The 17,400-nt window shown below is 38.2% G+C and overlaps 1 protein-coding gene across 1 annotated transcript in view; it reads left to right on the forward strand.

Moving 5' to 3' along the window:
* Rit2 (Ras like without CAAX 2) overlaps positions 1-17,400 on the forward strand; it is a 331,595-nt gene that overhangs the window by 87,246 nt on the left and 226,949 nt on the right. Inside the window, exon 3 of the mRNA XM_052155647.1 lies at positions 5,208-5,281. Coding sequence (XP_052011607.1) covers positions 5,208-5,281 — 74 coding nt within the window. The remainder of the gene's footprint in view (positions 1-5,207; positions 5,282-17,400) is intronic.

Consider the following 17,400-nt stretch of genomic DNA (forward strand, 5'->3'; position numbering starts at 1 on the left):
AGCAGAAGGCAGGAAATCATCAAACTCAGGGCCAAAATCAATCAAGTAGAAACAAAGAGAACCATACAAAGAATCAACAAAACCAGGAGCTGGTTCTTTGAGAAAATCAACAAGATAGATAAACCCTTAGCCAGACTAACCAAAGGGCACAGAGACAGTATCCAGATTAACAAACTTAGAAATGAAAAGGGAGATATAACAACAGAAACTGAGGAAATTCAAAAAATCATTAGATCCTACTACAAAAGCCTATACTCAATACAACTGGAGAATCTGGAGGAAATGGACAGTTTCCTAGACAGATATCTGACACCAAAACTAAATCAGGATCAAATAGATCAACTAAACAGTCCGATAACACCTGAAGAAATAAAAAGGGTCATAGAAAGTCTCCCAACCAAAAAAAAAAAAAAAAAAAAAAAAAAAAAAAAAAAAGCACGGGACCAGATGGCTTCAGTGCAGAATTCTATCAGACCTTCATAGAAGACCTAACACCAATACTCTTCAAACTATTCCACAAAATAGAAACAGAAGGAACTCTACCCAACTCATTCTATGAATCCACAATTACGCTGATACCACAACCACACAAAGATCCAACAAAGAAAGAGAACTTCAGGCCAATTTCTCTTATGAATATTGATGCAAAAATACTTAATAAAATACTTTCCAACTGAATCCAAGAACCCATCAAAAATGATCATCCACCGTGATCAAGTAGGCTTCATCCCAGGGATGCAGGGTTGTTTCAACATAAGGAAATCCATCAATGCTATCCACTACATAAACAAACTCAAAGAAAAAAAACCATATGATCATCCCATTAGATGCAGAAAAAACATTTGACAAAATTCAGCATCCTTTCATGCTAAAAGTCTTGGAAAGTACAGGAATTCAAGGCCCATACCTAAACATCGTTAAAGCAATATACAGCAAACCAGTAGCCAACATCAAACTAAAGAGAGAGAAACTTGAAGCAATCCCACTAAAATCGGGGATTAGACAAGGCTGTCCTCTCTCTCCATATCTTTTCAATATAGTACTTGAAGTTCTAGCTAGAGCAATTAGACAATATAAGGAGGTGAAGGGAATACAAATTGGAAAGGAAGAAGTCAAATTATCACTATTTGCAGATGACATGATAGTCTACTTAAGTGACCCGAAAACCTCCACCAGAGAACTCCTACAGCTGATAAACAACTTCAGCAAAGTGGCTGGTTATAAAATCAACTCAAGCAAATCAGTTGCCTTCCTATACTCAAAGGAGAAGCAGGCTGAGAAAGAAGTTAGGGAAACGACACCCTTCAAAATAGCCACAAACAATATAAAGTATCTTGGTGTGACTCTAACCAAACAAGTGAAAGATCTATATGACAAGAACTTCAGGTCTCTGAAGAAGGAAATCGAGGAAGACCTCAGAAAATGGAAAAATCTGCCATGCTCATGGATCAGCAGGATTAATATAGTTAAAATGGCCATCTTGTCAAAAGTGATCTACAGATTCAATGCAATCCCCATCAAAATCCCAACTCAGTTCTTCACAGAGTTAGAAAAAGCAATTCTCAAATTCATGTGGAATAACAAAAAACCCAGGATAGCTAAAACTATTCTCAACAACAAAAGAAATTCTGGGGGAATCAGTATCCCTGACTTCAAGCAATACTACAGAGCAATAGTATTAAAAACTGCATGGTATTGGCACAGTGACAGACAAGTGGACCAATGGAACAGAATTGAAGATCCAGAAATGAACCCATACACCTACGGTCACTTGATCTTCGACAAAGGATCCAAAAACATCCAGTGGAAAAAAGATAGCCTTTTCAACAAATGGTGCTGGATCAATTGGATGTCAGCATGCAGAAGAATGCGAATTGATCCATTCTTATCTCCATGTACTAAACTTCACTCCAAGTGGATCAAGGACCTCCATGTAAAACCAGACACACTGAAACTAATACAAAAAAAATGGGCAAGACCCTAGAGGACATGGGCACGGGGGAAAAGTTCCTGAACAGATCACCAATAGCATATGCTCTAAGATCAAAAATTGACAAATGGGACCTCATAAAATTACAAAGTTTCTGTAAGGCAAAGGACACTGTTAAAAGGACAAAACGGCAACCATCAAATTGGGAAAGGATATTCACCAACCCTACATCTGATAGAGGGCTAATATCCAATATATACAAGGAACTCAAGAAGTTAGACCCCAAGGAATCATATAACCCTATTAAAATTGGGGTACAGATCTAAACAAAGAATTTTCACCTAAAGAAATTCGGATGGCCGAGAGGCACCTTAAGAAGTGCTCAACATCATTAGTCATTAGGGAAATGCAAATCAAAACAACCCTGAGATTTCACCTTACACCAGTCAGAATGGCTAAGATCAAAAACTCAGGAGACAGCAGGTGTTGGCAAGGATGTGGAGAAAGAGGAACACTCCTCCACTGCTGGTGGGGCTGTAAGATGGTACAACCACTTTGGAAATCAGTCTGGCGGTTCCTCAGAAAACTGGACATGACACTTCTGGAGGACCCTGCTATACCTCTCCTGGGCATATACCCAAAGGATTCCTCGGCATGCAATAAAGACACATGCTCCATTATGTTCATAGAAGCCTTATTTATAATAGCCAGAAGCTGGAAGGAACCCAGATGCCCCTCAGTGGAGGAATGGATACAGAAAATGTGGTGTATTTACACAATGGAATACTACTCAGCAATTAGAAACAATGAATTCACAAAATTTTCAGGCAAATGGTTTGATCTGTAAAATATCATCCTACGTGATGTAACCCAGTCACAAAAGAATACACATGGAATACAATCTCTCATAGTGGATATTAATTAGCCCAGAAGCCCTGAATACCCAAGGCACAAATCGCATAACAAATGACTCCCATGAAGAAGTATGGAGAAGGTCCTGATCCTGGAAAGGATTGATCTAGCATTGGAGGGGAGTATCAGGACAGAGAAAAAAAGGAGGGAGGTGATTGGAGAATGGATGGAGAGAAGAAGGTTTATGGGACATATGGGGAGGGGGGATCCAGGAAAGGGGAAATCATTTGGAATGTAAACAAAGAATATAGAAAATAAAAATATTTAAAAGAGTGTAAGCTACAGACAAATCTAAAAAAAATTGATTTGTGTTTTCTTGTTTCCAATGCACTATGGCATGTTGAGCTTTGTAAAGTACAGTTATTTATACCTTACAAACAAGGTAAGTGACTGGCCAACACAGCATAAATCTATTGTGATGGATTAAAAGCTTTAATATTGGCCTTTATTGTTTTAGTTTATAAAATTCTGCTGTAGAAGCAGTGAATAAGAGATACTGGTCTCATGTTAAATATCCACATTCTGAGATGCATTTTAAGGCTGTAGGTGTCTCCATGAGTGCAGTCCTATTGTGCTTTTCTGTTCAAAGAATGTAACACGCAGCTGTGATCATTTCTGCCTGAAGAAGCGTTGTGTACATTTAGTCTTTTGCTTGGGAAGATAAATGAGCTCACTTCGGGCTAGGCACTATAGGCAGACGGTTGAAATTCAGGCAAGTGTTTATATGCATTCAACAGAGTGTTTCTGACAGTGTGTTTCTGCATGGGTAGCCTCAAAGGGAGTGGATGAATGGGAACCGAAAGCCAGGTTGTTTGTCGAGAAGATATGAAAGGGATTGGTTTCTATTCAGGCCAAGAAGGTGACCCAGTTTTCCCATAATAGAATGTATACATGGATGGGCATATCTTAAAACACAGAGGAAAAAAGTCTCAGCTCTGTGACCTGATTTTAGTTCTAGCCCGTTCCCATCTATTCTTTCTGAAGAGGTTTTCTGATCTCGAAAGAGGCTCCCTTTTAATGTGTGTCCCAGGTGCTGGCTTGTCAGCATCAGATGATCACAGAGTATCCCAGTCTTACTCAGCACCTCAGCCTCAGGAGGCTGCTTCTCTGGCCTTTAAGTTTAAATAAACAAACGTGAAATCGGAGGCTTGCTTGTGATCCTTACTTCATAGAATCCTCCTCAGAGTAACCATGTCTCTCTCAGGAACTGAAAAAAAATAATCCTATACATCCCTCCCCCCCCCCCGAAATGTAAAAATAGCCAGTAATCCCACAGATTCTCTCCATATAAGAGAGAAACCAGTGACTGAAAAACAAGTGATAGGAGGTTCCCAGAATGCAAATTGGAAAAAGCATCTCCTACGGTTGATCATTTCTGCTTTATGAATAAAGATATTTTCAAGTAATTCATTTCTCCAGTTGTGGTTTAAAAAACAGCAGTGTGGTAATTATCGATATTCCAACGTGATGCTCTAAAAGCCTTTGGCAATGGATCTGTCGACCCCTTTGTTACAATGTGAACAGTGAACAAAGCAAAACATGAACTTTGGGAATCTATGAGCTCAAGGTCCAGCAATGGCCAGATGGCATTAACCCACTGTTACATTTAAACAGGCTGCAATATGTGAGGTGGGTTAATCACTGTAAGAACATACATGGATATAAATAAAGGTAGACATTTAGAGGCCTTTCCAGAGTTTCAGACTCAGGCAAACATGTTAGTTATCCTTATCCAATCATCTATGGACATACATACTCTGTTTTTACTGTACTAAAAATGTAGTGCTTTTCTGCCTTCCTTCCCTCAGAAAATATTGAAGCTATCTTCTTGGCTCGGAATATCAGAACTTTGAAGACTTCTATAGTGTTGTAGCCTGTGTCTATAGTAACATATGTAAGCATGAAATGCGAAATCCAATATCGTGACCTCTTGCCATGTGCACTTTTGCTTTTTGTTTAGATGTATTTGCTTTATTTTTATGTGTAGAATGTTTTGGCTTTCATGTATATATGTGCACCACATGTGTGCCTGGTGCCTATAGGAGTCAGAAGAGAGCTTCAGATCCTATGCACCTGGAGTTTCAAATGGTTGTGAGCCATCACAAGGGCACTGGAAAAAGAAAGTGGGATTTCTGGAAGAACAAAGGTTCTTAACTACCAAGCTATCTTATGAGCCTTGGTGTTGTAGTCTAAGACATTTGAAGGTTTTACTATTTACCTTGTTATATTGTTTGCTTTCTTGATTCTTTATTTAAACAGCACATCAGCTAGTAACTTAGAAAGTCTTTCTACAAAATTTCAAATCAAACACAGCTTTTCTAAGGTATAAACATAAACCAAACCTTTTCCCTATTTTTTTTTTCAGAAGATGCATATAAAACCCAGGTGAGGATTGATGATGAGCCTGCTTACTTAGACATTTTGGACACTGCCGGTCAGGTAGGTAATGGGTCTTTTTTTTAAATAATATTGCTTTAATGTTAAAATTATAATATAATTACATCACTTACCCTTTCCTTTCTTTGCTCCCAGGATCTCCCACATAACTCTCCCAACTCCCTTTCTGATTCCTCCTGTTAATTGTTGCCTAGATATGTCTAATAAACCTCAGCAATCTCAGATAATTTTGTGTTTTACCTCATCCACTCTGATTGTAAAATAGACGACTTAAAACTTCAAACAGGAGAACAAATTTGCAGTATTTTAAAGATGAAAAAGAACTGACTTTAAAAATGTGAATCAGATTTAAAAATTTCATTGATAGTCAAAGTATAAAATTGCATATTAAAATACCGCATTGCCAATGGAATCATGAAATTAAGAAAGTAGTTTGTTACTCTCAATGCAAATGTAAAAATGCTATTTGGAGTCAGGAGTGTGAGGAGTATATATAATTTTCAAGAAATAAAATGAAAGTAAACAGAATAAAGGTAGTCTATAATAATTATGAGAAAATACATTATAGATACAAATTGCCAAAGGTCTTGCTGTGTAGGAGGTTGGGAGATTTATTTAGCTTCATACTTTTCAGATAATTGTTAAAATAAACTCTTATGTTAGTGCCAGTTGCAATCCATATAGATTGCAAATAAGCAGAATAATTAGGAAGGACTATCTACCAAGATTTTAATGCATACAAAAGATTTTAACACATACAAAAATGAATGAAACACAAGGTCTATATGTATAACGGTACTTATGAATATAAGGAAAACAGAAATCATGGTGAATGGAAATGTATATGCTTATTCTGGGACAGGCGGCTGTCCTCAAGGGCATACTAAATAGAAACAAAGCTCATCTATTGTCTTAGTTAGAGTTTTACTGCTGTGAGCAGACACCAAGACCAAGGCAACTCTTATAAGAACAACATTTAATTGGGGCTGGCTCACAGGTGCAGAGGTTCAGTCCATTATTATCAAGGCAGGAACATGGCAGCATCCAGGCAGGCATGGTGCAGGAGGAGCTGAGAGTTCTACATCTTCATCTGAAGGCTGCTAGCAGAATACTGACTTCCAGGTAGCTAGGATGAGGGTCTTATGCCCCTGCCAACTGTAACACACCTACTCCAACAAGGCCACACCTCCTAATAGTGCCAATCCCTAGGCCAATCATATACAAAGCACCACACCTATAGTTTTTGAGAAAGAAGTGGTATGGGGTGATGCAGGGTTCAGTGTAGTTCACATTTCTAAAGTGCAAGTGGTCCATAGTTCTCTCTCCACTTATACACATAAGGGAAAATTAGTAAATCTTATAAGAACATCAGGGGAAAGATATTTCATCCCAAAGCAATTTTAGACTGGAAAAGTGATGATTTGTTGTGGCAAAAAAGGAAACATCTTTACAATTCTTTTTTTAAATTTTTTATTTTTTTTTATTTTCTATGTTCTTTGTTTACTTTCCAAATGATTTCCCCTTTCCCAATTACCCCCTCCCCATATGTCCCATAAGCCTTCTTCTCTCCACCCATTCTCCAATCACCTTCCTCCTTTTTTCTCTGTCCTGGTACTCCCCTACAGTGCTAGATCAAGCCTTTCCAGGATCAGGGCCCCCTCCTTACTTCTTCATGGGAGTCATTTGTTATGGTAATTGTGCCTTGGGTATTCAGAGCTTCTGGGGTAATTAATATGCACTTATCAGAGATTGCATTCCATGTGTATTCTTTTGTGATTAGGTTGCTTCATTTAGGATTATATTTTCCAGTTCCAACCATTTGCCTAAAAATTTCATGAATTCATTGTTTTTTTTAATTGCTGAGTAGTATTCCATTGTGTATATATACCACATTTTCTGTATCCATTCCTCCATTGAGGGACATCTGGGCTCTTTCCAGCTTCTGGCTATTATAAATAAGGCTGCTATGAACATAATGGAGCATGTGTCCTTATTGCATGCCAGGAAATCCTCTGGGTATATGCCCAGGGGAGGTATAGCAGGGTCCTCCGGAAGAGTCATGTCCAGTTTTCTGAGGAACCGCCAGACTGATTTCCACAGTGGTTGTACCATCTTACAATCCCACCAGCAGTGGGGGAGTGTTCCTCTTTCTCCACATCCTTGCCAACACCTGCTATCTCCTGAGTTTTTAACCTTAGCCATTCTGACTGGTATGAGGTGAAATCTCAGGGTTGTTTTGATTTGCATTTCCCTAATGGTTAATGATGTTAAGCACTTATTTCTTAAGGTGCTTCTTGGCCATCCGAATTTCTTCAGGTGAAAAATCTTTGTTTAAATCTGTACCCCAATTTTTAATAGGGTTATTTGGTTCCTTGGGGTCTAACTTCTTGAGTTCTTTGTATGTATTGGATATTAGCCCTCTATTGGATGTAGGGTTGGTGAAGACATTTTTACAACTCTGATTTTAATATTAAAACAATTCTGGATTACAACAGAAATCAATAGGTTTAAGCTCTATGTTATGGACAAGATAGTTTTCCTTCTGTTCTTGTTTTTGAACTTAAAGATCTTAAAACTTAAATATAGAAGCTATAGAGTTATGTTTGATTGCAGCACCAGAAAAAATTTAAAACAAGTTCAATTTTTAATCTCTTTTTTATAGCTACTTATGAATGGCTACAGAAATTAAAGTGTTGATAGTGAATAATTCTCTAGGATTGAAAATTGATTTCTGTTTTATAAATTTATGCTAGCAAACCCATTTGTTTCTACAGACTTTGGACAATGAACTGATGGAGGAATTTCTAAAGACTTTGGTGACATTAAAATGGAAATCTATCTCAATTATTCAAAGGGACATTTTTATGTAGAGAAAAATTGACCATTTTCCAGGGGACCTTGGAAGCCTAATTGGAGAAAAACAGAGTACACTAAATTCCAGTAAAAGAAATGAGACTTTTTTTTAATTATAATAATCTTCAGCTATCCCAAATAGTTACTTTGATGAACTCATTCAGAATAACTGAAATTTTCCATTACAAATATGTTTTATAGAATGTAATTCCTTCATTCATTGAATAAAAAAGTTTTTTTTTCCTCTTCTGTATAGGCTTGGTAATGTCAATACAGTCTATTGTTTTACTGGGGGTGGCTAACATGTTTGTGAACTTTCAAGGGATGTTTTGCTATTCCCTCAAAATTATGTTTCATCAGGCCCCTGGTTTAGAGAAAAGGTTGGACCAGGGAACAGACCTAAACCTGTGAGCAACTCCAATAAGATGCAACTTCACCCAGATCTGTTCCCATCACTACACAGACTTGTGAACTAGAGAATCCTAATATTATTGCTTTGTACTTTGTCATATGCTGTTATCGTATAGCTGACCAGTGCCTCATATTAATGGATTTATTCAGGGTAAGTTGGGATAGAGAATAGTATAGCTCTGTGGACAAAGTGGTGAAAATGGAACATAACTCTGAGACGTTGGGACTGGTGATACTGAGGAACTTGCTGTTATGGGAGGTACATCTATATACCATTACATATTTTTCAAGCCAAGTATTAACTGTTGCCAAACATAGGAGGAGTACACATGGCTAAGCAGATGGTGGTATGTTGGCTTTTACATTATTATTAAACCTGCTCACTCAGGAGGTGGTCCATGCAGTTGATTTAACAGAAATTATATCCCGGTAGGGGACTGGAAAGAACTACTGAAGTATTTTAATAATGCCACATTGCTTAATTTTGATAACATTAATTTCCATATTGGCCAAAATTTATTAATTGCACAATAAACCTAGAGGATGATGGAAAAACTATTGTTAATGTTATTACCTGGAATTTGAGTGTTAAGGTATGCAGACTAGTGAAGGGCTGTCTTCCTAGATGCATCGAAGGCCACATCTAGCCTGCTTTGTGATCAGGTCTGTAGAGGAGAGAAAAAGGACAAGCTCTTTTCTACTTGTTACAATGGAGGACACAAGATGAAATACAGGTCAACAAGAAAGGCATAACATTTAATTAACTCAGGTCTTATGTACATAAAAACTTTACAGAAAAAGATATATCTGGAAATTCAGTACTCTTCCCCGCTCTCAACATCCAAAGCTCCCTCCCCCCACTTTTTTTAGTAACAGTAAGATCCAGGGTTACTTTTTGTAGCCTTGGCTGGCCCCTTAGCCTGGGCTCTTCTGAGGACCAGACAAGAGCACATGATGTCGTACCCTGGGAGACTCCAGGGCCAGCTGGTGGAAGTTGAAGATCTTACCCCCAGCTTTGAGGATGTGACTTTGGACAGGCTGCTCACCCACAGTGCACACAACTTCAGCTTGAGCTCTTCCAAAATCCTCATCTGTGACACAATTGTCCCCACAACCATAGTAGTTTTGTTCTCCCGGCCAGGAAGCTTTACATTTCAGGTCATCCAGGACAAGTACAGGGATGGCTGGTTAGTGAGATTCATAAATAACCCTTTCAGCACTAGCTGATTCAAGGCGGAGTTGGTCCCTGGCCAGAAATCTGTACAGCTTGACTCACAGCCACAGGTAGATGTCCTGGCTCTTGAGCTCCTTGTGCTGAACCTTTGGATCCTTGTGGCAAATGTCAACACCCACGATTGAACCTTCTGCTTGGCCAGGTCCAGGAAGACTCAAATCTTGTATTCTTACACTTAGCTTTGTTGATGAATTGACAATCATGCCAAGAATGGTTGGTCACAAAGCAGGTAGAAGCTGGACTATAGTAAAGAAACTAGAGTCTAAACTCATGTAGATTCCTACTGGCCTTTCCTAGCAACATTTCTTTCTCCTGTGATTATGCAGCATCTGTGCCTTGCATAAGTCTTCAAATAACAGTGGGCTCAGCCTACTGTATGGTTCCTTGCAGAAGAACCCTCATAGTGGAAAGAAAGCTGCTTCCTACAAGTCATCCTACAAATGTGCATCACAGTACATGCAAACGCCCAAACTTTTTGATAAAAAGAATAGGAGAGATTTTTGCACCAGGGAGCTGGGAGACTCCACAGCCTTCTGTGCATAGCCCGCCAGGAGAGAGTGATTTCCAAGCAGTGCTTTCACTTCTGAGCACAGAGGTGAGATCTCCATCTTCTCTCTAGAGGGGACCAGCTAGGAGCACACAGGGCCTAAGATCAGTGGAGCAGCTGGGACAGAAGTCTTCCTACCACCATTTGCAATAGGGAGCTGGGAGATTCCACAGCTTTCTGTGATCAGTGGAGCAGCTGGGATGGAAGTCTTCCCACTGCCATTTGCACCAGGGAGCCAGGAGACTCCACAGCTTTCTGTGCAAAACCCTCCAGGAGAGAGTGATCTCCAAGCAGTGCTTTCACTTCTGAGCACAGAGGTGAGATCTCCATCTTCTCTCTAGAGGGGACCAGCTAGGAGCACACAGGGCCTAAGATCAGTGGAGCAGCTGGGACAGAAGTCTTCCTACCACCATTTGCACCAGGGAGCTGGGAGATTCCACAGCTTTCTGTGATCAGTGGAGCAGCTGGGATGGAAGTCTTCCCACTGCCATTTGCACCAGGGAGCCAGGAGACTCCACAGCTTTCTGTGCAAAACCCTCCAGGAGAGAGTGATCTCCCAGCAGCGCTTTCACTTTTAAGCACAGAGGTGAGATCTCCACCTTCTCTCTAGAGGGGACCAGCTAGGAGCACACAGGGCATAAGATCAGTGGAGCAGCTGGGACAAAAGTCTTCCTGCCACCATTGGCACCAGGGAGCCAGGAAACTCCATAGCCTTCTGTGCATAGCCCACCAGGAGAGAGAGATCTCCAAGCAGTGCTTTCACTTTTGAGCTCAGAGGAGTCAGGACACAGGCTTACAGGCCCACAGGAGGAATAAACTCCAGCCAGAGACAACAATACCAACTAGCAACACAAGAACCCTACCAACAGAAACCAACACATGGCAATATCAGAACCCAGTTCTCCCACAACAGCAAGTCCCTGATACCCCAACACACCGGAAAAGCAAGAATTGGATTTAAAACTGTATCTCATGATGGTGATAGAGGGCTTCAAGAAAGACTTAAATAACTCCCTTAAAGAAATACAGAGGAACATTGGTCAACAGGCAAAAGCCCTTAAAGAGGAAACGCAAAAAACCCTTGAAGAAATACAGGAGCTCATGGGTCAACAGGCAGAAGCCCTTAAAGAAGAAACACAAAAATCCCTTAAAGAATTACAGGAAAACATAAACAACCAAGTGAAGGAACTGAACAAAACCATCCAGGAGCTAAAAGTGGATGTTGAAATAAAGAAATCACAAAGTTAGACATCTCTGGAGATAGAAAACCTTAGAAAGAATTCAGGAGTCATAGATGCAAGCATCAACAACAGAATACAAGAGATAAAAGAAAGAACCTCAGGTGCTAAAGATACCATAGAAAACACTGACTCAACAGTCAAAGAAAATGCAAAATGCATAAAGCTGGTAACCCAAAACATCCAGGAACTCCAGGACACAATGAGAAGACCAAACCTAAGGATTATAGGTATAGACTAGAGCGACGATTTATATCTTAAAGGCCCAGTAAATATCTTCAACAAAATTGTTGAAGAAAACTTCTCTAACCTAGAAAAAGAGATGTCCATGAACATACAAGAAGCCTTAAGAACTCCAAACAGACTGGACCAGAACAGAAATCCTCCCAGCACATAATAATCAAAACACCAAATTCACTAAACAAAGAAAGAATATTAAAAGCAGTAAGGGAAAAAGGGCAAGTAACTTATAAAGGCAGACCTATCAGAATCACACCAGACTTCTCAACAGAGACGATGAAAGCTAGAAGACCCTGGGAAGACCTCATACAGACCCTAAGAGAACACAAATGCCAGCCCAGGCTACTATACCCAGCAAAATTCTCAATCATCATAGATGGAGAAACAAAGATATTCCATGATAAAACCAAATTTACACAATTTCTGTCCACACAAATCCAGTCCTACAAAGGATAATCGATGGAAAATGCCAACACTAGGAGGTAAACTTCACCCTAGAAAAAGCAAGAAAGTAATCTTCTTCCAACAAAACCAAAAGAAGATACCCACACAAACATAAAAATAGCATCAAAAATAACAGGAAGCAATAATCACTATTCCCTAATATCTCTTAAAAACAATGAACTCGATTTCCCAACTCATGTAAATCTTCAATTTTATCAGAAAATGTAATTCCCCATTTAATTAATTTCGAAATGTTTTTTCATGTCTACCATTTTATCTGCATTATTTTTCATAATAATCTTCAATTTTATGTATTTCTATATATTTCCTCTATTTTATCAGAAATGTTTTCAATGTAAATCTTTGATTTTATCACAAATGTTTCTAATTCCACCTTTAATTAATTTATAAAGAGTTTTTATATCTACCATTTTTATGTAAAATTTTCCATGAAATAGTCAATTTTAACGTGCTTGTCTATTTATTTCTTGAATTTTACTAGAAATATTTTCCATGTAAATATTCAATGTTATCTGAAAATGTTTATAATTCCACCTTCAATCAACTTAGAATTATCTTTATGCTTATCATTTTGCCTATATAATTTCCATGATAATCTTTAATTTTAATATGTTTTTCTATATATTTCTACAATTTTATTAGAAATATTTTCCATCTAAATCTTCAAGTTTATCAGAAAATGTTATAATTCCCCCTTTAATCAACTTAGGAATACTTTTATACCTACCATTATTATATCTATATAAAATTTTTTTATGGTAATTCAATTGTAACATGTTTTTCTACATTTTTCTACATTTTTATCAGAAATATTTTCCACGTAAATCTTCAATTCTATCATAAAATGTTTCTATCCCATATTTCAATTAATTTAGCAATGCTTTACATGTCTACCACTTTACTCTTTAATTTTCCATGAAAATTGTCAATTTTAATGTGTTTATCTGAAATATTTTCCATGTAAATCTTTAATTTTATCATAAAGTGCTTTTTCTTGCATTTACTTCTCTTTTCAATAAATAAAAATTTATTTAAAAAAACAAGAATAGGAGAGAAGATCAAACAAATTATTCTGTTTCTGTAGTTTTGATCATTTCCAAGATGCCATGCTTGGGCGTAGTGTGCACTGCCCTTGTTATGCTACTCCCCGCGCCCCCCGGAAACTCCATAGGAATTTTATGGAGGAAAGTGCACATCTCAAATTAAGGAAGATTTTTAATCTGTCTTCTGTGGTTTGAGTTAGTATATTAAGGCTCAGTTCTCCCATAAATGTTCAAGGAACATGTGTGGCTTCTCCCCTTTTTAGGCATTGTGTTTCTAAAAGCAGCCAGTCCACGGACAACTGTAATGAATAGAAGGAGTTTTCTAGAAGCAAACTGAAACATTCCTGTCCTCAGCTTTATACTAGCTTTCAGAGCATCCGCTGAAAAAATAGATAGTTAGGAATTGTAGCATTTGAGCTCAAGGAAGAGGAACGCTTTTTCAAGCTTGTGCATTTGACTTGAAGGCAATTTCAGACTCAGAGACATTCACATTTTTTATTTTGCTTCTTTTACAAAATAGTACAATGTGTATTAGGACTTTATAAAGAAACAAACAAAAGATTTAGGACATGTCCATCCTCAAATACCCTAAGGTTTTGAGCAGTGAGGATTCCATGTTATAAAGGTAGCCAATTGTGAGATAGACTTCAGTGGATTTAGGCAAATCTTGTTAATGGGCTTTCTGAGATACTTATAATGTACCAGTCAAAAACAGGAGAGCTACACATGCATGGTTTTAAATGAAAGTTCAAACAAGTATAGCAAGTTTAAGCTCTGTTTATTGAATCATGCTCATCCTTATGAGAAAGACTGAAAATAGTCTCCAATACCATTGGTCCTTTTACATTTATTACTATGCTATTATACCCACTAGCAAACTATTAATACACTATTATATCCAGTAATTGGAACAAGACCTGGAAAGGGCCATGCACTTGGCTGCTCCAGGGCTCTGTCTACTGTGGAACAACAGGAAGCACAGTTTTATCTGGTTTACTCCCACCGGCTCTGCAGTCTGAAGGGGCTTCCAGCCAATGTGAACCTAATTTACTACTCTGTGAAATGAGAGAACTCCACTTGATCTCTGAGGTGCTGTCCAGATTTAGAGCTCTGTAATTTTGTGAATTACTGCTGGCTTACCTGATGTATAATTCCTCTATCAACATTTTAATAGCCAGCTAGGCTCCAATTTTTGACTGCGTGTGCTTGTACCTAATGCTCACAGAGAGGCTTTAGGGCATGGCCTTTTCAGTGAGAATCACCTCTCTCTACAAATTATTGTGGATTCTTTAGAGATTGGTAAATGGGATTTGAACTAGAAGTACTCCAAAAATGGACATAAACGTTTGATATGGTCACAAAGTCCCTTTAGATGTCCATTTAAATAATTAAGACACCCCTCACCACATTCTAAGGTCAGTGCAGGAGGCCTAACCCTTCAGTCCGCTCTGAATGTATGTTGGTAGTTCTGGTCATCTCTTAGCTGCTGATTAGCTTTCTCAGTTAATTGATACAACTTCACGTGAGAATTACAAGCAGAAGAAGATAGGCTTTTGAGAATTTAAGTATGCTCCTTAAGAAGGACTGCAGTAGCTTTTCATTCTGCATGGATGCTGTTAGAACGATCTGTGATGTGCTGGTTCCTTTGATAACCAGCTTTCCCCCACCTAATCAGGATTTCTAGAGACCAACATTTCAGCAGTTCCTATAGTAAAATAGTTTGACAATTTAAGTTTAGAACAAGAAAAGGCAATTTCAAAACACAAGACGAAATACCACCCCTCTCACATACACAAGTTAGGGGCTACTTAGTACTCTTCGCTCATCATTGCCAAGAGCCTGAGTTAAATCCCAACCACCCTAGAAAAAGAAAAACCAAACAACAAATATAAAGTTGTCTAAGAGTATTAGCACTGTATGTCTACAGTTGGCTAGATGCAATAATTAAATTTACAAATATCACCATTAAACTTTCAAAAATATAATCAAGATTTACATGACTTGCTACAGAAAATAAAATGTGTATAATTAACAATATTTGCAAGTTAACTACTTTTAAAGTGGTTTTTAGAAGTAAACATTTTTATTCAGGAGTAAAACCAGCTACACTATTAACTGTAGTAGATGTGGATAATAACCACACACATCTGTGAGCAGTCTGCTTCCTTAACGTGATTATTTGGGCTCTAATATATTTGCAACATTAGATTTCACATAATGAGATTAAAAATAAATTAAAAAACTGAAGTTCTTGGCTTTGAAAAATTTACACTTTTATTTTTTTGTGCATTAAGAAGGCATTAGACTCAAAATTGAAGAAAAAATATTCCATTGAATATTTTAAGCCTATAATCACTTTACCTTTCTCTTATGCTTAATTTCATTATGCAATCCTGCTTTAAGTACAAATTACTTGATAGTGTAATAAGCAGAACATTAATATTTATGTATTTATCATGTGCATCTTAGACGATATTTGGCAAATTTCAACATTAAAACTGACAAATAAACATGATTTATAGTTTGCATAAAATCTTCAGTAAAATGTTAACAAAGATTTTAAGATTTTATTTAGTGTTGAGCTCAAGGTCTTATGCGCATTAAGCAAATAGTTTCTCAGCTGTGCATGATACCAGCCCCCGTATACTTTTGATAGAAATGTCTGATAATTAGAATTTCTTTCATAATTCATGTCTCAATGAACCAGGTGCAATCACCTCAGTATTCCACTGTGGAGGGTGAAGTCCAAGTGCGTCAGTATTCAGTGCTGGGCACTGTGCATAGGACTGTCATTGAGAAAGGCCCTGCACAAACGGTTTAGGTAATATAAAAATGCTTCTGAGTTAAAATTCATGCAAACAGCTGTAACTATGACTCCCAGAATGCTGGCTGCCATAGAGACCACATATTTCAGTCTTAGCAGTTCACAAATATAGCACACTATAATTCACAAGTGGCATGACCAAGGTCTAGTGACTGCTGAGAGGGATTGAGATCTTTGCTTTTTATTCATGAGCTATACCTGGAGTCCTGTTGGGATGTATCTGTTTACCTCCCTTGAAAGCAATCTCCTCCAAAAGGAATAGCACTGTGATGTCAGTAAATGGCACTTCCTACAATTTGTGATTTTGTTTTTTTTTTTCAATATGTGATGTTATTATGAAGGCATTTAGTTAGAAACCAATCTAGAATATCATGAGAACAATGGGTTATATAGAGAGAATAGTAAATCTCAAAAAGTAATATCACTGGAACAATCTTTATCACCAGTCTTTTTTTTGAACTCTGTTTTTTTTATTGAATATAATCTTCATTTACATTTCAAATGCTAAAACCTTTCCCGGTTTCCCCCCTCCCTGACAACCCCCAACCCTCCTCCCACCCCCTGCCTCCAAGTATATGCCCCTCCACCTGACCCACTCCCACCTTCTACCTTCCCTCCATTTCTCTTTTTTAGAGCTTCTATTGATCCTTCACAGGACCAAGGACCACTCCTCCCACTGATGCCCGACAAGGCATTCCTCTGCCATATTTTTGGCTGGATCCATGTGTACCCTTTGATCGATGGTTTAGTCCCTGGGAGCCCTGGGGTGCCTGGGTGGCCAACCTCATTCTTCCCATGGAGCTGTATACTCTATGGAACTAGAATTACAGAAGGTTGTAAGCCACCATGTGGGGGCTGGGAACCAAACCCTGGTCCTCTACCAGAGAAACAAGTGCTCTTAACTGCTGAGCAATCTCCCCAGCCCCACAACATGTATTTTCTGGCAAACAACTAGTTTTTTGAGTTTTTCAACTGATATTGAAAATTCGGTGTCAGCCAGGTGTAGTGGTGCACACCTTAAGCTCAGCACCCAGGAGGCAGAGCCAGGTCGATCTCTGTGAGTTTGAGGTCAGCCTGATCTACAAAATGAATTCCAGGACAGCCAAGACTATTATACTGAGAAACTCTGTGTCAGGAAAACCAAAAAAGAAAACTTGGTGTCTAGGAAGGGGAGTTGTTTATTGCATTCATTATCATTTTTCATTATGTTTATTGCATGTCAGTATCACAAGACATTGGTCTGCAGAGATAGCCATATGAGGTTATAATTTATTAAAATACACGGTGTAAAACTTGGGGAGGGGTA

This window comes from Apodemus sylvaticus, chromosome 13 (assembly GCF_947179515.1).
Source record: "Apodemus sylvaticus chromosome 13, mApoSyl1.1, whole genome shotgun sequence".
NCBI classification, from domain to species: Eukaryota; Metazoa; Chordata; class Mammalia; order Rodentia; family Muridae; genus Apodemus; species Apodemus sylvaticus.